Source organism: Equus asinus, chromosome 8 (genome assembly GCF_041296235.1).
Source record: "Equus asinus isolate D_3611 breed Donkey chromosome 8, EquAss-T2T_v2, whole genome shotgun sequence".
In the NCBI taxonomy this organism is placed as follows: domain Eukaryota; kingdom Metazoa; phylum Chordata; class Mammalia; order Perissodactyla; family Equidae; genus Equus; species Equus asinus.
The window spans coordinates 90665608-90692835 of NC_091797.1; the positions used below are offsets into that span (position 1 = coordinate 90665608).

Sequence of the window (27228 nt, forward strand, 5' to 3'; positions counted from 1 at the left end):
ACCAGGAGTCAGCAAACTGTTTCTTAAAGGGCTAGGCATTAGATATTTTAGGCTTGGTATGCCAAGAGCAAAATCAAGAATATTATGTAGGTATTTATGTAACTATTTAAAAACGTGGAACCCATTCCTAGCTCTTGGCTGTGAAGCACCAGGCCTCTGACCAGGTTCAGCCTGTAGGGATTGTAGTTTGCCAACCCCTGACCTGTACAAAGAAATCTGTGAATTATACAATCTCACCTAAGTTTTAAGTGCATACTTTTTTCAGTGTAGCCTGAAAGATTCACTTAACACCGGACTGACAGTAAACATAAAGCGGCAACTCTACAGTGATTTTTAGACTGGTCCTGCTGTTTCATCATCTTTGCTTTCCTTTATTGAAGCTTGTATCTAGGACAGAAAAAATCACTTAGACCACTTGGCTTTTCAACATGAAACCTAAAAGAACAATGTACTTGGGACTAAACCCGGGTGAGGGGAGTCCTGCTGGCTGGCTCGGCAACCACGGGAAGCGGAGCGGGTGGCAGCGGGTGTGCACTGGAGCTGGGCAGACGGGGCACAGTGTCACCCCCGTGGAGGGAGCCCGGCCCCCAGCCCTCCCTCCAGGCCTCCCTGGCACTTAGGAAGGAGGCTGCGATGTGCTGAGGAAGGAGCAGCCTGGCTGTCGGCACATGGATCCAGAAACTGACTGAGGCTGGGTTCTCGTTGCCGAGGACCTGATTTTGCTACTTAAGCGCACAATGCTATAAACGGCTTTCCTTTGCTACACTGGTACTTTTATTACCATTTATTTTTTCCCTACTGACATAAAGACAACCTCATAATTGCTTGCTTCTTTATAAAGTATTTCTCTTCCAGTGCTGGGATCAGGGTTAGAATGGACATCCTTATTGTTTGCTTTCGTGAGTGAGGACAGTAGGATTTTAATTTTAGAATTATCAAAAAGAGGCTGATTTAAGTTCTCCAACTAAACTTAGTACTAATAGGATTTTCAGCACTTCATTCTTTACCGAAATAAGTGAATGGTTACCCCTATCCGCTACCCAGACTATTCTTCTGTCTCATCTCAGTTGGCTAGAATTTCAGTGCACCGTCATAGCTATAGAAGAAGCCCCCCTTTGTTTCCGATGACAACACTCTCAGGGATCTCTATTTCCCTGTTCAGCAATAATTTGGATGTAAAGCCCAGTAAAAGCGCCCTGCTTCTCAGGCTGTGGACGCTGGTCTGTGGGGTGGGGGGTGGGGGGGTGGTCCTCCAGACCACAGGAGCAAGGAGCGCTGGGCACAGGGAAGACGAGGGTCCATATGCCGCTCAGACACGGGGAGGGGGGATTGTGGGAACCTGGCAACAGATTTAGACTAGACAGAAGAGGTTTCAGAGGCCTGGAGTTGGGAAAAGAGAATAAAATTAAGCAGCTGATAAAGCGAAGAGGAGCTGGAAGGCCAGATTCTCGTTAAACCTAAGTTAGCATGGGATTTTTTTTTTTTTTTTGCTTATAAGGAAACTGAATAATTTCAACCTTCCCCCCAAACTTGATACTTATTGATGATTATTCAAAATTTGACATTTTAAAAAACTTTTTGAGCTTTTAAAAATAATAGCTATAAATGCAAAGTACTATTGATAATAAAACCAAGTTGTTTATCCACGTACAAAAAAGGTTGATAATGTTTTAAAAGCACAAAGTTGCATTTTAAATCACAATTGCATAGTTCTAAAATGCCTGGATAAAAGCTACATAAACTTTTTAAGAAAATTCAAGTTTGGTTGACAGCGGGGCCCCAGGGACATTTGTGCCGCTCGATGGAGCCGAGCAGAGTTCAGGATGGAAGCGCTGTTCAGACGGGAATTATTGCATTGTTAGTGTGACCTTACAATATCACGAGACCAAAATCGCTACAATTACAAATCATTGGCATTTTTAAAACCATTATTCTGTTTTTGGCTAATATAACACTTTCATGTAGAATTCAACTTAGATTTTCTATATCCCACCCCAACCAGCACCTGAAAGCCTTAAAAAAGCTCTATTTGTATTTGTGTATAAAGGTACTGCATATATACCTCTTAGCAAAATATGTGCTCCCTTTGCTCTCCCCGCCCTCAAACCATGACCACGTTTGTACAAAAATCCTGTCGAAGAATCGCATTGAAGATGAGAAGCAGGGAGTTCAAAGGTAAACATTTGGTGAAGTGTGTAGAAAATTCTATGAGCCTCCTGTACCAACCCCACAGAAGTCCTGGCTTTTGGTGAATCTGGCCCCGAGTCCCAGAGGAGCCACCAGCCGTGTGTGTGGTGGCGCCTGGGCATGGTGGTGCCCCGTGCCCGGAGAGCGCCCCGGGGGCTGGTGGCTGTGTGGGGTGACCGCACTCGGACGGAGCCGGCCACGTGAGTGCCGGGCCCCTCTCTGCGGCTGCTGCGCTCTGAGTCAGTGGGTCTTCAGATGCTTTAGCATTTGGAGGAAGGAAAAAATCTTCCTGGGGACAGAAACTTGTAGCCGTTTCCAGAAGGAAGTCTCAAAGGGCGCGTGGGAGCCGCGGCAGGAGGGCCTGCGGGCAGTGGCAGCGTGCTCAGTGTGGTGGTCTCCGTGCGCCAGTGGCCGTTGGGAGGGGCTTTGTGTGGTGTTTCTCCATGTTGCTGCAAAGACAGCTCCTTCAGTTCAAGCTTGTCTACTCCTTCCTCCTTCTTGTTGTGCCGAGGTGACAAATTTAGTAGACTAAGGACATCCCTTTTGGAAGTCATCGTTCCAGGGGTCCCTCGGAATATTTTCATCGGTCCTGTGGAATGCTGGGGTGTGCTCTGCCAAAACATCTTCAGGTTATGGACAGCCTGCACCTTTTCATCAATGGCTGCCATTTTCAGTTTGTCTATGTCGGGAGCATCAGCTGGACTTGAGCGAGCAGAGCCAGCTGAGGAATAGGAGAGAGCCGGGGAGGGGGCACTACCGGCAGGAGACTGATGGCCTGAGCTTGGGGACATGTTCCTCGGTGACTTGGAAATGTGCGCACTGTAAGGAGAGCTGGGATACTTCAGTTTGAAGAGCGGCTGCTCGGTCAGAGAAGTCTGGGAGTCGGAGCCGGGCGACGGCCGGCCGCTGTGCTGGCTTGGGCTGTCCTTGATGGACGCCTCCGAGGTGGTGGGGCTGCTGTACCCGGAACTCACCTTGGGCAGGGACGAGCTCCTGGCTGGGGGCTTTGGTTTAACGGTAACAGGCGACGGCTGACTCTTCTGATGGGAGAGGGCAGGCCTGCTGAACGCACTTGTTTCTGACGCTCTGAAGACAGCGGCGCTATTTGGCATGGAAATGCCATCTTCCGGATTACTACTCTTGCTGGTCTGACTGCCACCCCTCTGAAGACGCTCCACTGCGATGAGATGACTTTGTGTCTCCTCTAGAATTTTCTGGGCCAACTCTTGTGGATCAAGCTTTGGGTTGCTTTCTTCTTGGGATTTCACGGTACTATCTGTTTCTGTGCTAGACTGGTCTGATTCTCCTGTATCTGAACTTGCTAGTTTTCCAACCTTTTGGAAGGGTGAGTTTGGGCTGGGGATGAGAGTCATTTTAACTGGAGAATTTGGAGTGCTTATGCTCCCCTTGGAGCTGACTGAAACTTTCACACCTCCAGCTGTGCCGACTCGGGACTGTTTGTGATCTGGGGAGAAGCGTGTCTTTCTGTTTTCTTGGTAGGCCGCCAAAGGCTCAGTGCTGATGATGGAAAACCCTTCATATTCTTCTTCGTCTTTGCTGCCTGCAGGGCGGGTCTGTGGGGACAGCGGGCTTCGAGGCAGGGTGGCTCGCTGTGGGTAAGCATTCTTGGCCCGGTCATAGTCCTGCCGTCCTCGGGGGCCCCCACCTTCTGACCCACCCTCGGGCTTGGAGACGAAGCTCATCGAGGAGGCGATGGAGCTCAGACTGTACACGGAGATGGCATCCGAGGCGATGCTGTCTGCGCCGGTGGGCGAGAAGGGAGGGTGCTGGTAGCCCAAGGGCAGGGCGTTGGAGACAGACTGGGCCGAGGCCAGAGACTCCAGGGAGGAAGAGCTGTCAAGGCTGAGGCGCTTGGGCAGCTCGGTAGAATCTAAGACAAAACATACGTGCCCAGAGGGCAATTAGAAATCTATATGGTTTTGATTTTTCTTCCAAAATCACAAGCATCCTTATATATACAGAAGCTGGCAAAGAATTAGCAAGTGCTACTTATATACAACTTGAATTCATCTTATAATCCTGAAAAACATGGTCCTATTGGAAAAAGTAAATCTTATATAGGGACAGAAACACCCTAGGCAAGCTCACAGCCCACACGCTGCAGACCCCCCCACCACCACCGCGCCGGTCCCTACTCTGCTCCCTTGCTCGGGACATCTGCCTCCTGCTCTGACTGGGGCTGGGGGCTGCAGGCAGTCTGGGATGTGTCCTGTCCTGAACCCACACCCACCATGCCTACCACCTCCGGCCCCATCGCTCCACTTTCTAACAACTCTCTGGGAGTCGGTTACGCTCTCTCTCCACACTGCCTGTCCTCCACCTCTCTGAACCCACTCCACTCAGGCTTCTGTCCTCCCCAGTCTTGTAAAGGTCACTGACGAGACCCATGCTGCCACATCCAGCGTTCACTGCTCAGTTCTGCACAGTCGATCCCACCCAGCCCTCACTGACTGCTCCTTCCCAGGCCCCCCTCATCTTTGTGACCTTTGAACCCAAGAGTGCCCACAGGACACAGTCCTCTTCCCCTTGCAGCTGTATGCACACTGAGATCTCCACGCTGGCCTCTCCCTGAACTCCAAACCCGTCCAATGGGCGCCTGTGGAGATGTCTGATGGCTATTTCAAACCTGAACGTGTCCAAGGTGGAGCCGCCACCCACTCCTCCTGCCACTTTCAAGGTCTCAGCAAAAGGCAGTCCCATTCTGGCAGTTGTCCCAAATAACAGGGTATGACCTTTGATCTTCTTTCTGACATAGTCTTCAGCAGATCCTGTTGGTTCTACCTTCAAATCAGGGCCACCATCCAAGCCAGCATTTAGTCTTCAGATGCAGCTAGCTGGCCCTTTGAGGGCATCAGGCAGGCAGGTGTGCCCCCGGGGCCTGAAAACTGCCCCCTAGGCCAGGGACCCGGGCGCCACTCCTCCTGCTCCCGTCTGCTCTGCGGCCGCTCTCCGTTGCTAGGCCCCTGCTCTGCCTGTTTCCTTTAGAGCGCTCGGCGGCACCCCGTCTAGTGCACTGCATGGGCTTAACTGCAAGGACCAGGAGAGCGGGGAGTTTTGTCTGCTGCGCTTGAGCAGTCCCTAACAGACACACGCAAGTCTATTCACTTTCCCTTCCCCAGCGTCGCCAGGCTTGTGCCGGCAACTGCCCCCAGGGGGCGCACGCGGAGCCGGGCCGGAGCTCTTACCGAAGAGCGCGAGCAGGGCCTGGAGCGCGAAGTGCATGGTTCGGCGATTGGCTTGTTTCCCGGTTTTCAGGATTACTTCCTCCTGACCAACCTCGCAGAGATCAAAACCTAGAGGAACAAAGAACATAAACATCTGCTTCCTCAGGGAAGACCCTGTCTCCTGAAAAGGATGAGAGCTGCAGGGCTGCTCCTACAGGCTCCTGGGAACCCCTGCACACCCCTCGGCAAGCGCCCTGCCTGGGGCTGCCCCCTGTGCGTGTGAAGGGACAATCCCTGTCCGGGCAGAGAGCACAGGCTGCTTTCCTGCCCTCAACCACCTTCTTGAGAGCTGAGGCTTGGAATTAAAAAGGCTCATCAACATTCGTTGTTTTCTCCATTCTTTTGCGGAACAATCCACTTAAAGAAGACTGGCCAGGACAGAGATGGGCCACTCCCTTGGGCAGTGGCTCCAGTGTTTAAAGCTGGTGCGGGAAGGTAGAGGCTTCTCAAGGGCAAGGACAACGTCTTCATACCTGGTCAGTGTCTGCCAGCAAGGGCTTTGAAATGAGCGCTCTCGATGGAGAAGGCTGTCTTGGCTGACCCACCCTGCAGGCCTCCACTCTGCTCCTCCAGAGCCCAGGGGAGGGGGCTGCTCCCCGAGGCCAACGGTTCTCATGAGACTTGCAGCAGGCCTGGGCCTCCCGAGCAAGAGGCTGGCTAACGAGCTGATGCCACAGCACCTAGATTACTAAGAGACATTACAGAGGCACCCAGCACACATCTCCCCAGGGCGCAGGAGGAAGAAGCCAGACACAGACACCGCGGCCAAGGGCTGCGTCCATAGACAGGCACCACTGAGCAAGAATTCAGAGCCCTGAAGAGCCTTCCACACGGCAGGTCTTCACGCCGCCCCTTGGCAGATCCCTGAGCTCCTGAAACAGGGCACGTGCCTGGTGCTGCAGGCCCGGGGGGCAGGCCCTTTCCCCCGCCGACTGCACAACATCCCAGGGACAGGCATCTGTGACGCGGTGCTGCCACGGTCAGCAGGCCGTGCAGTTCACAAGGGAGAGTATTCACCAAGGAGAGAGGGCCCGTCTGTCTGTCTATCCTATGCAAGGACTCCGATGCTCTTCGGGCACTACCGTTCCTCTGTGAATCCGTGTCACTCCAGAAGCCATTAGGCACTCTGGTTGCTCTGGGATATTTTCCTCTCTGAGCTTCAAAATACAGTCCCTGAAAGCAGCAGGAAGGTCTCAGAGAACTTAGCATTTAAGAACAAATAACTAAGAATATAAATGTAATGTTTTAGTTAGAAACCTCTACTTTTATCAAAATGGTTTGAATTGGTTGCTTCCAAAGAATTGAGTCCTCTTGATAAGCGACAGCGCTGTGACAGGTTGTGATTGTGACAGTGCTTGATGTTGAGGCTGGACACCAGGGGTTTCTGGGAGTGAGGAGTGAGGAGCCGCTTCTCCAGCTGCCCGGCCTGCAGCGACTCTTCTCCCCACTGTCAGTCCAAGGGACAGAAAGATTCTCTGTGCAAACCGACTCACACCTTGAGCATCAACGGGACGTGGAAAGTACAGAGGAGCAGAGGAACATCCATGAGAATCGCCCCCAATCCCGACACCAGAGCGGGCCAGGGATCCGCCTGGCAAAGGGGCAGAGAAAACATCCGCTTCTCAGGCGAGGAGTGGCTCTGTCACCCACACCCCGGGGAGGCCTTGGCCCTGCATGACGAGGAGAGCCTTGCTCTTCCTCTATTAAGGCTTCACCCTCCTGGCTCTCCTGTGTCCTGTCCCTGCCCCAGGCCGACGCTACAGCCTGTCGCCCAAGTGGGAGACTCATCCTGGGTGTGCACTTGCCCTTCTTACTCGCTCTGTTTGCTACTGACTACCTTTATTTAAGATAAATTTACTTCTACATGTTTATACCAAGAAGACCAAGCTTTAAGTCCAGAAAAAAAGCACATAGTACAAATTGTAAAGGACACCAGAGCGTCTACACTTGGGGATCTGGAGCCCCTGCAGGGTGTTGGGTTCCCCTCTTTACTTTCAGGTACAGAGGGAGCCAGCCCTAAGTTGAGGTGGGGAGAGAGGACCATCTAAAGCTCGTTAGGAAAGATGGCCTGGTACTGAATACCCAGGCTCCCCAAGCAGGGTTCCTTGTAAGGACTTGCTGCCCTGCCATGTCTGATGGCTGGTCCCTGTAACAGTGACTTCAGGCCATGTCTTCTCCCAGAGACTCTCCACTCCCTCGGGTTAGAGACCAAAGGCCTTCCCTGGCCTCGCGGCCCATGGCTTGCCCACCCCTGCCTCATCTGCCCCCGCGTCCTCTGCACCCCTGCGTGGGCCTCATGCTCAGGCTCGCCAATGGCACTTCCTCCTGCTTGGATCCTTCATCCTGAAAACACGCACAGGCTCCCTGGGCCTGCCCCCACCCTCCAGCCAAGCACCGTGACCCTGATGCTTTTGTCTGTCACGTGCTCCCCTTCGATTAGGCCTTTACTGCCTCTGTTCCTCTTGCCCACTAGAATGAAGAGTCTGAGAGGCAGGGCTTTCTGTGCTGGGCTCGCTGCTGCATCCCTGGTGCCCAGAGCAGCACGTGGCACAGAACAGTGATCAAAAAATAGCTTGTGGAGTGAATGGCTCTGAAGCCAGCCACACAGGTACTTATTGGGGCAGGAGGGGGCTCACGGCCTCGTGTGGAGTTTTACCAACACGCGCACGTGCGGGAAGTGAGCAGAATGATGTCAGGAGCTGCCTCAGCTGCGTTCCAGGGTCGACAAAGGAAGAGTGTCCTGGGTTGAACCAGGATCCTGGTGTTATGTGCAGTTCTAGATCCCCAGGGTCAAATCAAGGGTGGTTTCAAGAGTATTTCCTTTTTCTGCCAGTAGCCAGTGATAGAGACCAACACTGAAACCATTATTTTATGACTTTATTTTCTTTAGCTTTTAATCATGCTTGACTCCCAACAATACTGGATCTGGCAGATTCCTAGTAAGTTGGTGACTACAAGTGAGAGAGATGAAATCATAACATAGGGGAAATGGGACAAAGCTGGAGGGCCATTTGGGAATTGTGCTAAAGCACTAGAATCTTTGAGGTAATTATTTTTAAGTAATGACATATCTAAAAAAAATAGTAAGATCCCTAAGAGTCTACCAACTTTACCCAACAGAAACCTGGAGAAAAACCGATTTTTAAAAAATGGAACTAAAGAAACAATTAATCAAGGACATGTCCTACCTAGGGCCGCCAGGAATTCGTGACATCCCGGGAGCCGCCACAGCTGGACGCTGATGGAGACCTGAATGGGAGCCGACGCGAAGTCCTGCTCCTTCTCGCCGGCCTGCAGCTGAACCAGCACCTGGTGGAGCTGAGTGAGGAGAACAGCATGAGCTCTCGCTCCTTCCCAGTGTCTGCTTCCCCTCTGGCCCGCCTCGGATTGGTCCCCAAGTTATTCTTGTGTCACCTGTTGGTGTCACCGCTAATGCCCTTACATGTACGTAGCATTTGAAATTCTTTTGACAGCCCCCCCTGCCTGTTGACCTGCTGCCCTCTCTGTGGGAAGCTCCAGGGGCAGCGGCTGTTAGAGGCTGTGGGCCAGCCCACAGCAGGGTTTCTGCTTCCAGCCTCATGTCCTCCCTTGTCCCCACTTGCCGTACGTGGGGCTACTGAGCAGAGGAGAGGGGCTCGGGGACTAGCAGATGGGTGGGTTACAGGACTGGCCAGCTCTCTCTCTACTTAAGTCATCCTTAGGATCTTAGGGAAATGGTGAAGAGGAATACATTACATTCTAGAGCCTCAGCACTCGAGAAGAACCCACACAACCCGCGCCAGCGCCCGTGGGGTTTCAGATTTCCTGAGTCTCTGAACTCTCCTCAGGGGCCTTGCGTGGGTTCAGAGTGTCACTCACTTAAAGTTGCTTCTGTCCCTGCTGTTCCAATGGAACTTGAAAGGTCAAACCGAGAACACAAGAAGGGTGGAGCAGGAAAGGGGGAGCCAGAGCAGAGGAAGGGGCAGACGGCCTGAGCCAGCGGCACTGGTCGCCCCAGCCCGGAGCGCAGGTTGGCACGTGCATGCAGCTCCGAGAGACAGCACGTGCGCACCGAGCTCAGAGCGTGCCAGGGGTCTCGGGGGTAGGTGGGTCGAGGGGCTCACCTGACGACAGTTGCTACTTAAAGTAGTACTCACCATTCCAACCATATTTTTAACAGCCTTCGGCCAGCAGAATATAAGAAAAAGAAAGAAAAAGAGAGAGAAAGAAGAGAGTTTAGACTCAAGCACAGGTTGTTATGCAACACGAGCTGATCACTTTAGGAAGCGCCACACCAGGCCTGCAGCTCTGACCGGGAGGGGAGAGGAGCAAGAGTCAGCAGGGACACACAGGAAAACAAACAGCCACACCCAGGCCAGATGCGCTCAGGGTCAGGTCAGCCAGGCCCTGCCCTTCCTTGCAAGGAGAGGAGCAGGCCAGGCCAGACTCAAGTGGGGAAGGGGCACAGCGGGCACGGATAGGCCACTCTTTAAACCAAAGTCTCTGGTTCTAGTGACTCAGGAAATGGCCACCATCCACCGGCTGCTGGGCGCAGCCCGGGACACCTCCCTGAGGCCGGGCAGAATATCAGGTGGAAAGTCTGTGTGCTGCCACCAAAAGCAAGAAATTAAGCAACTGGCTTTTTGGCCTCTCGGCCTTGCCCTGCAAATGTACTTCTTCCGTTTTGTAGAGCACAGGCTTCTAGCCCTCCTGGGTTCAGGGTGTTTTAATATGCAGCATTCTGGAAGTGTCTTCCTGACCCTGTTCAACAGATTAACACTTATTACAAAATGAGCAGGCACTCCACAAAGGGGCCAGATCACAAGCTACGTTCCAAATCTGGGCTGGAAACAACCCCAGCCAGCGGGAGGCTCCAGACACCACTCAGATTTTCAGAGGCTAATCCTAGATAGAGCAGCTTTATTTTCAATGGAAATAGTTCTGCTTAAAATGAAACCTACTGATAAACATCTAGTAACAATATATCTCATTTTTTAAAATTATTATACTCCAAGATGACCAGAGAAAACTGCTCTGTGCTTTTCAGGGGTTGCTCCGCCCTCCAGAAGCCCCCCACACTGCTGTCACCCTGGGGCTTGTCCAGACCTTCGCTGGACAGCAGGAAGATCAGAAGTCTGCAGCCAAGTTAGGGAGGACCTACGTGATGCTAAGACCCTCCAAATTCCTGAATTAGGTCTACATTCTCCTAAAAGGAAGCACACCGTTAAAAGCTGCCAGGCGGCAGGCATCTGGCATCAGTTGACGTGCTGTGCACCACTGTGGTTCAGTGGCTGCTCTGTTTCAGGTGGAGTTCATACTCTGGGTGAGAATAAGTCCTGGGACACCTGGAGCTGCGCTGGTGGGCTGGCCTAGGGAAGGGGGCTGTGACGCTAGTCAGTCAGCTGAAAAAGTTGGCAGGTGTGGATGACAAGGTGCAGGAGGCCACTGAATGAAGAATTCAGGAAATGCCCTGAGACCACAGGTGACAGGGCCCCTTAATCTGAAGGCCCTAACGCTCTTGGGACTCAGCGCCCAGAGAGGACGCTGCAAGAACTTGCCCCTTCGTGTCCTGCACGTGCTGGGGAAGGCTGTTCTCTTACTCCCAACCCTCGCCTTTCCCTTCTAATCACAAAGGCTGAAAAGAGCAATGAGACCGCGTTACTTGCAGGTTCCGATTAAGGGCCCAACCCCCTCTGTCTTTGGCACAGCCCTTAGGCCTGGGCTCAGCCCACCCCACTCAACTCACCCGGCTGATGAGCTGCTCGCCTGTCTCGGAAGCAGTGATGAGCTTGCAGAGGGCTTGGAGGGCAGGGTTGGGCAGACCTAAACCAAGAAGGGGGGGCAGGTGTTACCCAGAGGGGCTCTGCACCCACAGTCCTGCTGCCTTCCCAGGGGAAGAGCCTGAAACACTCAGCATTGGTGGCATTTTCAAAAGCTCAGAACAGCCAGACATGTGCATCCATATCTGACTTGGAAAAGGAGAGAATGATTTTGAGAAAGGCAGGTGGAGGCAGGGGCCAGTCCTGCCCCTCCTGCAACTGCACGGTCACTTTCCCAGGACCCCGTCTCAGTTGCCCAGGCAGCATCACCCCCCAGGAGAAGCACAAAGGGCAGCCCTGAGCATCTGCAGCCCGCTCTGCCCCAGGGTTGGCCACACGGCTGTCAGATCCGAAGCTGCTCAATAAATATTAATAGTGGCTCCTGTTTGCCCAACACTGCCTCATGTTACCCCAGGAGGAGGCAGAGCGAGGGCCGTGCCCGCTGGGGCAGACGTGGCCTTGCCACTACGATCACAAGACTGAGTCAAGAGCACTCGTTTCCTCCAAATCGGGAGAAGTCTGTGTGTGGGACTCTGCCCTTTCTTAGGACACTCTCTTGCTCCTCCCCAGCTACGCAATCCAGCGTGCTCCTGAACACAGGGACCATGGTCACCCACTTCTCAGTGCATGCAGGCAGCCCGTCCCTCAGTGGCACAGCCCTGCCTGAGGCTCACCCAGGAGGGACTGGATGGTGCTGCTGCACTGCTGGAGCCGGTCACCCGGGTCAGAGGTTGGGAAGAAGACGGCCGCAGGCAGGCCGCTGGCCGGGGGGTCGAGCCGAAAGCCCACGGCGGTGAGGAGGGCCTGCCAGCCGGGGATGCCGCCCACTTTGTTCTCCACGCTCTGCTGGGACGTGTACATGGCGTTGCGCTGCCCGTTCTGGATGCGCTGCAGGGACTTCTCCACCTGGAACGGTAAGGCGGAGTGAGGCACCACTCTGCTCAGGAGCTAGCCCCGGTTTCTCTCTGAGTGGCTTTCAGGGAACACAAAGCCCCACGTGTGAAGCCAGCGCAGGGCTAACTGCTGCCGCCCGGGCACCCAGGCTTGAGGACCATGACGCTGCAGCAATGGTCCGGCTTCTTGCAAGGGAGGGTACAAAGGGAAAGGATGTTACAATCAGAGCCAGCATGGGCTGGTGCGACTAGGAAGAATTCTGTCCCCTCCCCAACCCACTTCCTTCTGCTTTAGGCTCTTCTCCACAGACACGAAAGTGATTTGTCTGAAGACAAATCTGAGGTCAGGGGTCTGCCCCACACCATGGAACAGATCCCCGTTCCTAGGATAAACCCTCACTGCCCATCCACTTCACACAAACCAAGCGATGCCCAGCATGGGACCTTGGCTGGCAATGTCCTTCTTCCCCACACCTCCCACTTCTCCTTCATCCCACATCACTGGCCTCCAGAACCTATACCACCCCCTCTATCATCAAGTACCCCTCCCACCTTCTAGGGCCTAAACCGGTGCCTGGCACATGTGGGCTGAGTTCATCCAGCTAACTACTATGGGACTCTCCCCTGTGAGCATTCCACAGCACTTCTGACACCCCCTGGTCTTCCCCCAGCAGCTTCTGTCTCAGTCCATCCTGAGATATCACATGCCCTGGGCACATGGAGGGGCAGGAGAGTCATCCAAGATGTCACCTGAGACTTTTCGTACAGTGAAACCCTGGGATGCGGGGGACTGACATCACAAACGGGAGGAAATGAGCATTCCCGGGCAGGACAGACCAGCCAGCTGGCTGTCCATCAGGCTGGGCTGGAAGGACCTTGGAGAGACACTGCCCACTGGGGTCAAGGGGCACCCAGGGTAGTTAGAAGGAGGTAAGGGCTGGGGAACTTGACCCATGGCCCCTGAACTCATTCCAGAAGATGAAGCCAAGAAAGAAGAGAAAACCCTTAAATGTGCCTGAGGGACCTCAAGGCCAAATGGGGAGCAGCTGAGCGCTGGCTCTTGCTCCACGGCCTCGGGGGAGAAGAAAGCCACACGTGTGGGTAGAGGTGGCAGTTTGGCCACCTAAGAAGAGCAGCTGGGGGTGCAGCAAGGAAAAAGGGTGACTTTGGGGATGACAGGGGCCTGAGAAGGGCTTAGTGCCGAGCAGCTTAAAGGCTCTGTGTGGCTTCCGGGCACAGGTTAAGATTGGGGAGACAGGCGCACTGGCTCCCTCCGTCTGACCTGCGGACTGTCAGAGGGTTTCGGGTTACGGCATTCCTGCCTGTGCACACACTGATTTCCTCCAGGGCTGAGAACACCTCCCTCAGGCAGACCCTAAGCTTAAGAAATGTTTGTGACTGATCTATCACCAGGAGGGCACTGAGCACCAGCACCGCAGGCCCAGGGGGCAGTCAGTTTGTCCCACAAGGGGACATGCCCTCCTGGACCCCAGGCCCCAGACTCTGAACTCCCCACTCAAAGCTCCCAGGGCCTGGGGAGAGCTCTTCCCTGGGCCTCCCTACGGAGCACGGACTGGGCCATGGCGTGCGCACCTCTGTGCTGCGAGGGGGCCATGGGGCAGCTGTTGGCATCGAGTTTGGAAAGAGCCTGGTGTGGCGCGGGCCCTGCCCCCGTGCAAGGCTGGTCTTTCTGGCAGAGCTCCAAGGAGGCGAACAGCTAAACTGCCTGAAGCGGCCTTCCAGGCTGTCCCTGTGGAAGCGCGGAACAAGCTTCGTCCCTGTTTCTTGGCTTGATTTGTAACTTGAAACGTGTGGACAGCGGCCTGGGGCCTCCATCTGTGCCCTGGCCCAGGCCCTGCAAGGTTGGGCTGGCCAAGGGCAGGGTCAGGCTTGGACTGTTTCCAGCTGCCGTTAGGAGAAGGCCAGTGTCATCTGATCATGAAGTACCATCTCTCAGCTACTGGGTCCCTGTGTGTGCCAGCTACTCACCTCTTCTCTAATCCTCACGATGACCTGGAAGAGTTCGTTCTATCCCCCCTTCCAGAGGAGGAAATTGAGGCGCAGAGAGCCCAGGCCCAGAAAGGGCTGTGGTGTGGGCCTCTGCTCCAGGCCACTCCTCAGTGCCCCCTCCTCGGGGTCTTGGCGGGGACGGCTGCAGCCATCTGCATGACACCACACATCATGCTCACCGCTCAGACCGACTGGCTCGACCCTTGGACACTGGGGAAGGACGTCTCCTCCACCTGCTCACTGATGCTAGTCCCTGGATGCTATGGAACCCCTCGACCTCCCCCCTCTCCTCGTGCACTTCACTTGCTCCCAGGAAGCCCGGCGAGGGGCTCCCGCGGCCCCCTTACCAGGTGCAGCAGCACTCGCAGGGCATCCCGTGCGCGCTCCGGGTGCTGTAGGATCTCTGTGAGGGCCTGGCCGATGAGCGACGAGGGGCTGTTCAGCTTCACATCACTCCCGATGAGCAGGAAGCCTGTGGAGAGCACGGAGGGCACCTCAGAGCCTGCCTCCCTTCCGCCGGGCAGCCGGGAGCCCGGCCCCGCTCCCAGCCCCGGCTGGCCTCTCCAGCTCGCTTACGCCTCAGCTACCCTGCCTGAAAGGGGCCTGCCCAGGACGGCCGCTCCCAGCAGACTGTGGGCCATCTAACTAGCCGGGGCAGCTGGGTGCCCTTTCGTCCCATCCCCCATAAGAATCGATGCTGTGCAACGGCTCAGAAGCAAAGCGCTGCTTGGGGGAGAGCTGCTCAGGAGAGCGCCTCTGCTCTCCTGCGGTGCTGTGAGTGAAGGCCAGAGGCTGTGTGGTCCCGGGCTGCCGGGCCACCACCCCCAGGAATGACCTGCCTGGATTTCCCTGAAATTCATCTGTCTGTCTGGAACATGCCCAGGGACAGAGGGGCAGGTGGGCTCGACTCCTCCTTGGGCCACAGACGAGGCGGCAGGAGGAGGTGCTCCTCCATCCTAAGGACGAGCAAAGGGCTGGGCTGGGGAAGCCCCACGCGGCCACCAGCCCTGACTTCCACCAGCAGGGCCTGGGGAGGCACGGATGAGCAGTCTCCTCGAGCCACTAAGCAACTGTAGGACCAACTTGCCCCCAAATAATGGAGGGACAGGGTTTTCCAGGAGAGTGAGTGAGCCAAGGCTAACAGGCCAACATCATCAAACGTCATTTTCCCCAGAACAAAGCTGTGACTTTTATATTATCTGTCTCTAAAACTAAACAAGGACAAAACACCACCTCTGTAAGCACATTGGCAAGATGGAGAGGGGGTCCTGCAGAGAGGGGCAGCCGGCCCTGCAGGGAACAAACAGCCAAGCCCAGGGGCCAGGTTCGCACACAGCCTGCAGCACATCCTGTGGGACCACGTGGGGCCCAGAGCCCCTTCTGACTGCCGGGAGCGGATGTGGAGCAGACAACCACCATGGGAACCCCCGACAGGGCCTCTGATTCCTGCGTGTCCTGACGGCAGAAGCAGTTTAGCAACACAGCCAGGCTAAACCCTCAGGATCTGCCCGCCCGTGTGGTGGCAGAATGAGGAGAAGGCTGTGAGGAGAGGTCGCCAAAGTGGAGGCCTGTTGGACCAACTGAATGTTTTTGAACCTTTTTGAAAAATGCTTCTGCTGTGTTGTGTTGGTGAAGTAAACAAGTGTTTCCGTTTCTCAACAGCCCGGCTCATCCAGCTGGCGCCCGCCACAGCGTGGGCGGCACCGCTTTGCGCTGGCTGGCCCCTGGGCCTGGGGTGCCACGGCTCCCCTTCAGGGGCCACCCACTTTTGGAAAATGATGCCAGCAATATCAGTGCATGGCAACCGGATTTATCTTGAGAGGAAGAGTAAAGTGGAAGCCGTTTTGTTCCAAATTTTTAAATATACACCTGGTATATTTTTTGCCACTGGAACACTAAAGTGGAAGTGTTTGGAATAGCATTTCTGGTGTTCCTGTTTCTCAAGGTTTCAGACGCTCTGCTTTATAGGTGGGTGCCGTCGTCCCAGCAGCGGTGGGCCTGCCCTTGGCTCTGGAGCGTTCAGGGACGTGTGGGGCCGATCCTGAGCGAACACCTCAGGCTGCAGGCTCACAAGGCCGGCAGCAGACAGCCCGGCTGGCGCGAGGCCGGCTGGGGGAATGGCTTGGGGTTGGGTTAGGACTCTGTGGGTCGAGGCCCATCAGGGCGGGTCCACAGGTCATGACATGGAGCTGAGAGGCAGAGGCCCTCGCCCCCCTCCTGTGACCAGATGTCACAGGACACATTCTCCCTTCACTCCCAGACCCTCTGTGCCCCTGCCACAGGCCCACTCAGAGCACGCACTGCTGGCCCTCCAGAATGTGTGCCACCTCATGCGCCACTCCTCATGGATGGGCTTAGATGTGGACAGAGAGCTATCATCGGCACTGCCTCTGCCATCCCCGTTATCACTGAGGACACCGAGCTTCAGAGAGGGTGAGTAACCTGTCTCAGGTCACACAGCCTGGACGTGGAGCTAGATCAAACCCAAGGCTTCTGATGATCGAATCCAGGGTCTCTCTACAACACTGCTCTCTTCAGGAGTCAGGATTTAACATGAGGGCATCATAGGACGGGGCATCCAGTGGACACTAAGCTCGGGGGAGTTTTACATTCACACCCCGATGGCAAACTGCTCTGCTGCTCCCTGATCAAAAAGACCATTTTAATGCCATAGGAAGAAGAGACTGATTTGGCAGAAGGCAAGAGCCCGAGCAGACGAGGCTCTCTCCCTGAATCTTCCCATGCCGCCCTTCCCCAGTGTCCACCCAGGGGCTGTGAAGACCACCCTGAGGCCCACGGACAGAGGCACCAGCCGGTGGCCGTGCTCCTACCTGCCCAGTTGGCGGGGTTCGAGAAGGCCTTGCTGCTCTGCACCACCTTCATGGCCTCCCCCAGGGCAGCACTGGCTTTCAGGCCGTTCAGCAGGGACGAGTAGAAGGCGTGGAGAAACATCTTGGAAGCAGCCACGGGCACAGGCCACAGAGACACAAGGACACACTGTGCGCCGGCAGCCAGGAAGGCCCGTGTCAGCGCGATGACCCCGTCGGCTGTGACTTTGCTGTTGGACTCCTGAGAGGAGCCAAGGACCACCAGCTTCACGGGAAGGCGCAGGTCCAGGACGTCAGCCGCTGTGAGCAGCAGCTCCTGCAGCGGCGGACAGTCGGAGATGCTCTCCCCATCACTCGCATCGTCCTGCACCCGCAGGGACTCGGGGATCGTGTAGGGGTGGCCGAAGGAGCTCTTGCTACTGGCAGGGTTACCATCCACGCTGGGTGTGAGCACCAAGGCCGACAGTTTCCAAGAGATATGGGTGGCAAAGTGGACGCACTCAGCTTGGGTCAGGGCACTCATGACCCTCTCTTTGGTGGCCACACTGCCCACCAAGGGCTGGCAGCCCAGGAGCTCGGACACCATGTAGGCTTCCTCCTCGGCTGATGGCATCGGCCCCCACAGCCACCTGTCCATCACTGCTGACGGGAGCTTGGGGTTGCCGATGACAGCTGCCATGGACGTGGAGCTGGAGTATGCGGGTGGGTTCTTCCTCAGGTGCGACTAGGAGGGGAGGAAAGACACGCAGACCACCTGTCAGACAGTGGCCAGGCTGCCCGGCAGTGGCTGGCTGGGCGGGGGGCTTCTCCAGAGCACAGGCCGGCCAGCTGTCTGGTCAGGGCCAGGTCTAGCCTGACTTCACCTGTTCTCCCAGTAACCTCGTTCACGCATTCTCAACACCCTGTTGACAGGAGTGCACTTCTCACTGAGAATCCCTCGTGCTATGACACGCTCTTGAAAATGACCAGAGCTGGATGGGAGGAAGCACCCTCCCTGTCTGCGAGGGCCCGGGAGGGCTGCATGAGGAGGCGCTGACGGGACGGAACGTGGAGGAGGCGAGGGGCTGTGGTGCCAGCCTGCCCCACGTCTCTCCCTCCCACAGACCTCCCTGAGTGCTCCTAGGGATGGGAAACCCACTCCTGGGGAGACAGGGCTTGCAGGGGAGACCATCTAAACTGTGCAAAAGCCAGTCACTCTCAGGGCAGACAGGGCAAACGACGTCCTCTGGAGGCATGACATACTGGAGGATGAGTTCCCTTCCACCTTACGTGCTGCAGAATACAAACATCACTGGATCCTAACATCAGCATGAAGAAATCTAACAGAGTTCTGATTTTCCCCACGATGCCTTTTGATGCTTTTTAGGAAAGATCAAGTATCACATTATTTCAAAATAACTTTTTGGTGCCTCTGCTTAGTGATGCCTTAAACTTGGGCGTCTGTCAGGAGACGGGACTCTGCCTTTCCCTGGCTGAGCAGGCAAACAGCCTGCTTACTGTTGTCATCAACATAAAGCTCCCTTAATGGGCACTTGCTGACCCCTGGTGCCCCTGCAGCAGGCCCTGTGTGCGGGACAGTGTCCAATGAGGCCAGCTCACTTTGCGTCTGAGTTTCACAGTCAACCATGGACACGAGAAAAACTCAGAGAACACTTTGAACTGATTCTGTCCCATAAGAAAGGTATGGTTCAGCAACAAAAACAGTCAAAACTAAGATCTCTAACACCTCATGAGGCAGAAACTGGCCCAGTTTGAGAACCATGCCAATGACAAGGTCAACAAGGGCCTGGTTCCCAAACCTCCTTCTCCACTGCAAAGAGGCCTGTCTGACCGAGCCCTCGGGGGTCTGAGGGGCCCTGGGAGCAGCTTCCACCTGCAGGTAACTTCAAGTTTGACAGCCGAGCAGTTCCTGCCCCTCTTGCGTCTGGGGCAGGTGCGGGTGCTGCTAGCGCAGTGCCAGGGGGGTGGGGACGTCGGGAGCCAGGACGGGGCAGGAGGAAGCCATGGTCTCAGGGTCTCTGAGCAAGTCTGGAGAAGAGGGAGAGGACTGAGGTTGCTCAAAAGGCTCTCTAATCAGATGGGCAGGGCCAAGGGTGGCTGGGGCTGAGACCCATGATTCTGCGGATGGCCACTGTCGCCTCTTCATTTTCGGATTTCTTCCTGTGCTGATGTTTTTGCTGAATGAGACTCAAGTCCCTGCCTGTTCCCTGCAAGCCGCTTCATTTGTTTGCAGTCCTTTTGCTGGCCTGTGGGACTCTTTTCCACTTGACGCTAATCTTATTTGTCCCACCCCTGCCTGTGGCCCCTCCGCTGGGCAGACTTGGCGCCCAGTCAGCGGTCAGCGTTAGGGTGGGATGAGCGTGGTGAAGGCTGTGCCACAGCGCCTCCCCAAGGGCTCTGCTTGACCATGGGCAACCAGCTTCCTCAGACACTCAGACTGGCCTCAAGCCTGACTTAGTGCCTCTGAGTGGCTCCCAACCCTGATGTCACAGTAAAGAAATTCAGACAGAAATGATGCAAATCATAGCTTCCTGAGGTAGCAAAGATTTGTCAGGGGTCAGGAGGGCTGTCCCCCCACCTTTGGACAGATCTACTCTAAGGTCATACTACCCAGCTGCAAACTGTAACATCAACCTTCTGAAGAGTTCCTGGCCAGAGAGACCGTGGCTCGAGGACCCGAGAGTAAGGCCCCACGAGCGTGCTGCGAGCCTTACCTTGGACTGCGGGCTGAGGGAGCGGAGGGAGGGGACGGCGATGAGGGCGAAGCGCTCGTAGAGGTACTCGTTGGAGGAGCTTCCCTTCAGGAGGGCGAAAGGGATGAGGTAGAGCTCCCCCTCCAGAACAAGGATCAGCTGCCGGTGCCGGCCGACGGGGCCGCTGGAGTGCATCAGGCCCTGCAGAGCAAGCACGGAGCACTGACGCAGGGCCCGACGGGACGGGGGCTTGCACATGCCAGGCCATCCTGAGCAGCGGACTGAAACATGCCCAGGAGGGACCAGGCAGATCCAAAGGGTCCGTGTGGGAGCGTGGGTGATGGGGTGGGGTGCTGCCCACGGGAGCATCACCAAGTGGGGGCTTCTGCCTGCCTCACAGGCCCCAAGGAGGAGGTCAGAGGACAGTCTCTTCAAGTCTGCAGAGCAGGCAGGAGACCAGGGTCATGGCAGGGGATGTCCCACAAAGACAAGGACTGGCCCCAATAGATCCAGATGTTTCTATAGGAGGCAGGGAATTAATGCAAAGGGCAGTTGAATCAGAAAAGGCTTGCAAGTCACGGTGTGGCCCAAAGGACCAGGGTAGGGGACGCTGTGTGGCACAGGGACCCTAAGAGCAGTGCAGGAATGACTCCTCTCAAAACAAGCAGCAAGAACTCAACTGGAGTGGGATGTGCTGTCCATCTCAGTGCAAGCAGGCTAGAAAACCAGAGTGTGGACAGAAGGTTTGGGACCTGGTATGACATCCTCTGGAGGAGAAGGGCTCCTGATTCTGGGCCCTTCCGTGATCTCTGGGCCTCTGTGCTCCTCCTCTGAGGAGAGGATGGCCCCTTGTCCCTGGGCTCTGCAGGTGCTGTCCCCACCCACTCCCCCGGGGCTGTCAGGAGATCTAACACACTGATGTGACACCCACCACCCCGGAAAGGCCCTTCTCGAGGCCCTGAGGGAGGGTGCACGCAGACCCACAGCAGACAGACAGACACCTTCTCATTCCCGTTCTCATCTCTTTCCAAAGGAATTGTTGATGGAGACTAAGGCCATATGAATTTTGATAAAATAAGTAGGCAACGATTGTGAAAATGGGACTAGATGCAGGCTGAGCGTACACAGAGATGAAACAGAAGCTGCTGCTGGTACTCAAGGAGATGCTGCCCGGAGCCGCTCAGCTGACCCCGGCCGCTGGGAGCCTGCAGGGGGAGAAGGTCCCGGGTCTGACAGACCGTGTGCGAGCACCAGGGCCCAGGGTGCTGGCCCGGATCTGAGTCTCGGGGGGCAGTGCTGCCTCCATGGGAGAGTCCCAGTTAGGCTCTGCTCACCCTCACGCCGTCTGCCAACCAAGCGCAGTGCCCACCAGGGTGCTGCTGTGCTCGGAGGAGCGAATGTGCACGCCTAATCCGTCTGACGCACTGCTGTGGGCGCTTCGCTGAGGGTGGCAGACGGCACTCAGCTAACCCAAAGTGACAAGTGCCTGGCGGGACATTCAGTCTGTACAAACCCCCTGTGGCTTTCTTTTTTTAAAATTCTAGATGCATGTAAAAAAAGCAGAAATAAAAATTATTAAACCAATTTGCTTCTTGTTTGCTTTAAGAGCTATTTTCCCAGAAGGGATAAAAAAGTCTCTGTACAACCCAGGAAGGAGAAAGTAGGATGTGTCACAGCAACCCCAATGCTGTCTGTGATGAGTTCTGGGCTGGCACAGGGCGGTGGGGAGGCCTAGGCACCCACAGCCCTGCTTCACTCCAGCTGTCAGCTCCTGGCCCACTTCCCCTCTGGGGGCTACCCTGAGGCCCCGCCTGACTCAGCAGGTGGAGGGGGCTCTGTGAGGCCGCTCTGGAGGTCAGCGCACCTGCCGCTGCACTGTGCCAAGCGGACCTGGAAGCTGGACCGGAGCGGCCGGGCTGAGGTGCCCTGACCTGAGTGATGGGTCAGCAGCTGTGACACTGATAACCGCTGGCTGCTCAGCGAGAGCCCTGCTGCCACATGGGGGCTTGGGCCACCTGCCATGTGCAAAACTGGCAGCATCATCAGCTGACCCAGGGTGGCCAGGCATTGTTTGAATGAGACACCAGCCCCATCCTTGCAGGTCCTCCCTGGACTCATGCTGCCGGGGCCCCAACCCCCAAAAAATCTCTGTCAGGTGTTATCCCACAGGTCACTGATGTCACCAGGACACACACCACTCTCGGACAAGTCCCTGGTCATGACAGCACCTATTTCGCAGGCAATCAAGGAGTGCTGGGCAAGGCAAGAGGCGTAACCCTCAGGCTGGAAGCCGTTTAGAGAAAGAGTTCACTGGTCAAATGTCTTTGCAGGGCCTCTGCTAACTCTGCCCACCAGACCTTCTCATCCGGCACAAGCCTAAAGATGAGTGATCTCATGTCCTCGAAGACAGCTGGTGTCTTCTCTGACAAGTGATGTCTACTCTTTCTATGAGGCGTGGTCCTCTTATGTGGCCCGATTGTCAGAAGTCCTTCTCCCCGCCAGGCCTCGGCTTCTCCATCAGCCATTGCATGGTGTCTGTCATGTGCTTACTGTGGACTACAGAGAAGTCAGATAAGCCGGGACTCAGTCCCTGCTTGTGAGCTTACAATGATCTGCTCAGAAAAACAAAATGTACACAAGAAGCCCTTACGGAGTGAGACAGTATTCAATATAACAGCACCACAGAAGTCTAAAACGGCAGCTGCAGAGGGTGGGAGTGCCTACCTGGGACACGGGGCCAGACCCCGCCAGGAGGCTGCCCTGGCATGTGAGGGCTGGGGAAGGCCCGGCCTGGGCAGATGAGGCCCGTGGGATAAACAGAGGGCAAAGCTGGAGAGGAACACAGGAGCCAGACCGCAGAGGGCCCCCAGGTCAGGCAGGAAAGTGGGGCTCTTGTAGGCTGTAGGGACCTGCCATGTGTCCTCTGCTGAGGAACCTCCAACAAAGTGTTCAGAGGCAGCCTGCACCACAGGAGATGGGGCTGTGCACGATAATTCAGACAAGGAGACAGACGTCAAGAGAAGGGGACAAGGAGACTTGCCAAAACTGGGAGAAGAGTCACCTTAGTGGTGAGGAGAGAGAAAAGTCTCCGAAATTTCAGCCTGGGAGATTGGGAGACTCTTTGCACTGCGCTTCCCAACTCATAGGTCTGGGTCCTCCCAGGACAGTGTCATGGATGGTACTGAGCTGGCCCCGAATAGGACCCCTGTGTGGGTGGCGTGGAAGGAGGCGGGTGACAGCAGACCAGCTTGTGAGCAGCCAGGCCACTTGGCAGACTGACAGCTCCAGGGAAAAGGCACTGGGAAAACTGACTGAACATGCTGGAAAAGATGTCCTGGAAACTGTCTTCTGAATTCTGCCTCCAGGATATGCAAGCATTGCCCTTGTACTGAAAGATTAGCTATAATCCAATGTGAACTTGGAAACAGAAAATAAAGTGCTGTCTCTATCCAAATTACACATCATCTGTTAGATGAAAAGAGAGGATGATTCAAGGGAACTCTGCTCTGCGCCTCCGAGTGTCAGTCTAGAAAGGGTATTTGCTGGCTCCTTAGGTCCTGGGTTTGAAAGATAAAGGGCTCAGTCATCAGCCTGACACCTGCAACTAAGAGAGTCCAAACAACTCCAGCACAGACTCGGACCTCCTGACCTCTACCGTTTCTAGAAATGGATCCTTGAAGGAGAACAAGACAAGGAGGCCAGGTATGCCAAAGCCTGCCTCTTCCCCCAGGGGCACCCTTCACACTCGCCACTGCACCCGCCCCACCCGTCCCAGGGTGAGTCCAGGCCACAAAGACACTGGAGTGCTCACTGCGGGCCAGGCCCGGGGATGGAGTGGGCAGAGACCGGCGCCCCAGCAGGCAGCGGAAGTGGCTAAAGCCCAGTGGTGCCCGTGGCTGAGAGAGTCATTCTTTAGATGGCGTGGGCGGTGGGCACCCTGGAGGTGGCTCCGGGCGACTGTTATCAGTTTCTAGCCTCTCAGCTCCCGAAGCCCAGTCACCACCTGCTCTGGCAATGGGCTGGAATCCTGCAGCCGGTTCTGTCATGTGAGCACGGTGCTGAGCTTCCTCAGTGGGGGCGCTGAGGGGCACTGCGGGGGGCAGGAGCCCTCCTGCCTTCCTAGGTCTGCAGTGTGTGTGAGGACATCCAGGGGAGCCCAGGGGTCCCTCTGTGACCTTGCAATCTCGACCTAGCGAGAACCTTCCCAGAGCCCACTCTGCACAGAAACCAGGCCCGTGCAGCCCACAGGTGCCTGGCCTCCCATCCCCCTGCCCTCACAGCTCATCGCCTGGCCTCCCACCCGCACTGGAGGGGGTCTGATGCTGTCCCGCAACTCTGGACCAGCTCTGGCCTGGCCAAACCAGTGAATGTCACTGCTCTCCAGGGGGCTGGACCCCACCTTCTCCAGTATTTGTCCTTTCTTGGGTATGCCCCCTCAGCTCAAGAGAACCACACAGAATTGCCTTCTATCTTAGAGTTACTCCTTTACCACGGGGAATAAGTCTTGATCTTCAACTTCCCCTGGTTAACCTACTGTGTGATCAGACCCAGACTCTGTCTAGTTGGGCTTGAAAGGATGGAGAGCTTTGTCCAGTGACCAGGAAGGGAAGGCACATTCCAGGGAGAGCCCTTTGCCTTGGGGTCTGGGTCATCCTGCTGTGTCGGAAGGACTTGGTGACCTGGAATTGCTAGATCGTGGGGTGCTTGGTGAGGGTTGGGTGTGGGGTGGTGGTTCTGAGCACGGCGACAAGACAGTCACCTCGCTGCACCTCAGTTTCCAAACCCACAGGACAGTGCTCAGGTCCATTACCTCACAGGCCTGCAGGCAAAGCCAGCTGCGGGAGTGTGTGGGGCACTGTGCCTGGCACCCAGAGGGTACTGGCATATACTGGTCACATGAAAATTCACAACTGTCTTCAGGTGCTCGAGATAAGCTGAACACGGGCCCTATTATTTACACTATTCTTTTCTCCTCCATCATTTTTCCAGTATACCTCATACCCCTTCCCTCTGGTGTTTATAAACATTCGTGTGGCTAAAACATAAATGACTTCTCTGGAGCATCCAGCTCCAGATTTTAGCCCAGGGACTAAGTGAGACCGATGTCACCACCAACCTTCTCATCCTCATGTCACCATCATGACATCATCCACAGCTATTTACTGAGTGTCCATGACACCTGACACCTGTAAAATCCACCACCAAGCAGTTACTCTAAAGTCAAATTTCTGGGTGTGCGGCTCTCCCAGGCAAGCCCGCAGATCCGGACACGGGCTTGGGTGCCGAGATCTGGTGTGATCACCATTTTGGTCAGAGGGGCTCTCCTGGATCTCCTCATGGGGACCAGGGGTCCTGAGCTGTTCAGAAGGCACCGGTATCAAATGTGATGCTGCATGTGTCCTGACTTCTGGCTTAAGAGGCACGTGCTCCCTGCACATCACCAGGGTTCAGAGGATCAGCCTGCACCCTCCTCGTGTGGGGTTTCATTTTCCTGGGAGGACGAAGGCGGTCTCTCAGAGTTTCACAGTATCACAGGCCAGAGGAATAAACATGCCCGCTCACCATGGGAGAGAGAGAAAACTCGTGGGTCTGTGAGCTTTTGGGCTGATTAGATTTGGGATGAGATGGATTTTACTGTCTACAACAAAGATTCCAGAAGTAAAAAACTGCTAGGAATCTGGATACTCCATAACTGTGTACAGGGTTCGGTTTTTTTCCCTGACACACATTTTTTTTTTTTTTTTTTGTGGAAGATTAGCCCCAACTACTACCAATCCTCTTCTTTTCGCTGAGGAAGACTGGCCTTGAGCTAACATCCATGCCCATCTTCCTCTACTTTATACGTGGGACATCTGCCACAGCATGGCTTTTGCCAAGTGGTGCCATCTCCGCACCTGGGATCTGAACCGGCAAACCCCGGGCCGGCGAGAATTGGAACGTGTGACCTTAACCGCTGCGCCACTGGGCCGGCCCCTGACACACATTTTTGATTGAGTGAATTGATCAAACAGAACTTTTTAAGGTAAAGGAATCTTTTCTGTGATGCTTCTGAGAAATCTTGGTATGATGGGTAGGTTATACAGTTTCAGCAAATATCACATACCTGTTGGAAATAACCCTCAAACCATGACTAAAATCTACCAAGATTGTAGACACTGTATTCCAACCAGAAATGCAAAAGTAAATCAAGCTGCTCAACTGTATGCTTTGGCCAACCAAATAAACCACTGGCTGGCCAGAAGGACCTAAGCAGGGGATGGGTAAGGAACTCAGGTGCTGGAGAAACATGACCAACGGTCAGCAAGAGCCAGAGGGGCCTGCCTTAGCCCCAGGTCCAACCTCAGCCGAATCAGTCACGGGTCTGCTCACGCTGCAGGGCTCTGTGCAGTGGGGGCCCTCGCTCTCTTGGCTGAGCTGGTAGAAACGAGCCCACACGCCCTCAACGGCAAGAGTGCCTCCTCTTACCCTGAACCTGCCCGGGGTAGGGCTGAGATGGCTGCTGTGGAACATCAGCTCGAATAGAGCCAGGACCCAGATGACTCTCACTCAACAGCACTGATCCAGGTGAGAATACCACTCACCTCGTGGGAACTCACGGATTAGCCAGGGTGTTCTCACCATCGGTTTCAGTGATACAGACAGCTTGCCAGTAATTGCCTCAATTTTTCCTTCTCCTAATCAGTTGTGGAAATGCTTGCTGTCCTTGGCTGACGTCTGTCCTCATTTGAATATTACTACAGATGTCTCAATCAGAAATCAATTAGCCAGCCTGGCGGCGGGGCTGCCAGCCCTGAGCATGCAGTCTCAAGGGCCTCCTCCTCTGCTCCACATTCTGGAGTGTGGGTCTGATTGCTTCTGTGGACAAACGTTGCTGGCTATCTCCAAACCCTCCGATCTACTGAGAAAACAGGCACCTGGAGGCTGTCTCAGCTCCTGGGGCAGCGGTTCTGGGGTGAGCTGGTTTATCATGCTGCTTGATTTGCCAAGCGTCCTTTTCCCTCAGAGCAGTAACTACGGTGATGACAGCCAAAGCCAGGCTCCTCGCGGCCAAGGTCTGGGCAGAGCCAGGCCCCGGGCTCACGTCCTTACATGATGGGTCTGGGCGAATTTCTGGAGCGCCCGCTGACCAACCTAACGACACGAACAGCAAGTTTTACTAAGTTTCTAGGGTCCTGAAACAGGTAACTCCACTTAGACAGGCAGCTTCATTAATCAAGAGTGGAGGTGGACAAGGGGTCCTTTTCTTTCTGATCAAAGTCATTCACTGTTGCCACCTGCCCTACATGCCCTACAACCTTGGTTTTTAAGACTGTAAATATAGGAAACAGGACATTTACATTAATGGAAATAATGAAAAGGATGACAGAGACTATAACTAGAATGAGTCCAAACTCCAAGGATCCTGAAAGTCCCCAAATCTGGACCTTTAAACAGTGGTTTGACCAAAGCCCAGGGAATTTCACGCTCGAAACCTGGTTCCTGGCTTTGGCTGAAAGCCGGCTGCAAGCCAAGGGAGTGGAGCGGGGCCTGAGAGGACGGGCGGCCTCGCCACAGCAGCCCTGCAGGCCCTCGGC

General features: G+C 55.2%; 1 protein-coding gene across 5 annotated transcripts in view; it reads right to left on the minus strand.

Moving 5' to 3' along the window:
* Window positions 1-1489: 1489 nt before the first annotated feature.
* TTC28 (tetratricopeptide repeat domain 28) overlaps window positions 1490-27228 on the minus strand; it is a 597782-nt gene continuing 572043 nt past the window's right edge. For 3 of the 5 annotated variants that reach the window (XM_014835530.3, XM_070516305.1, XM_014835541.3), the window contains 9 exons: window positions 19676-19855; window positions 16965-17685; window positions 14481-14605; window positions 11905-12136; window positions 11158-11234; window positions 9569-9592; window positions 8621-8750; window positions 5394-5501; window positions 1490-4078 (listed from right to left, as the gene is read on the minus strand). In XM_014835530.3, the coding sequence (XP_014691016.1) occupies window positions 2448-4078; window positions 5394-5501; window positions 8621-8750; window positions 9569-9592; window positions 11158-11234; window positions 11905-12136; window positions 14481-14605; window positions 16965-17685; window positions 19676-19855 (3228 nt within the window). In that variant the 3' untranslated portion in view covers window positions 1490-2447. The remainder of the gene's footprint in view (window positions 4079-5393; window positions 5502-8620; window positions 8751-9568; window positions 9593-11157; window positions 11235-11904; window positions 12137-14480; window positions 14606-16964; window positions 17686-19675; window positions 19856-27228) is intronic. The other 2 variants (XM_014835534.3, XM_014835549.3) reach the window with 1 other exon arrangement.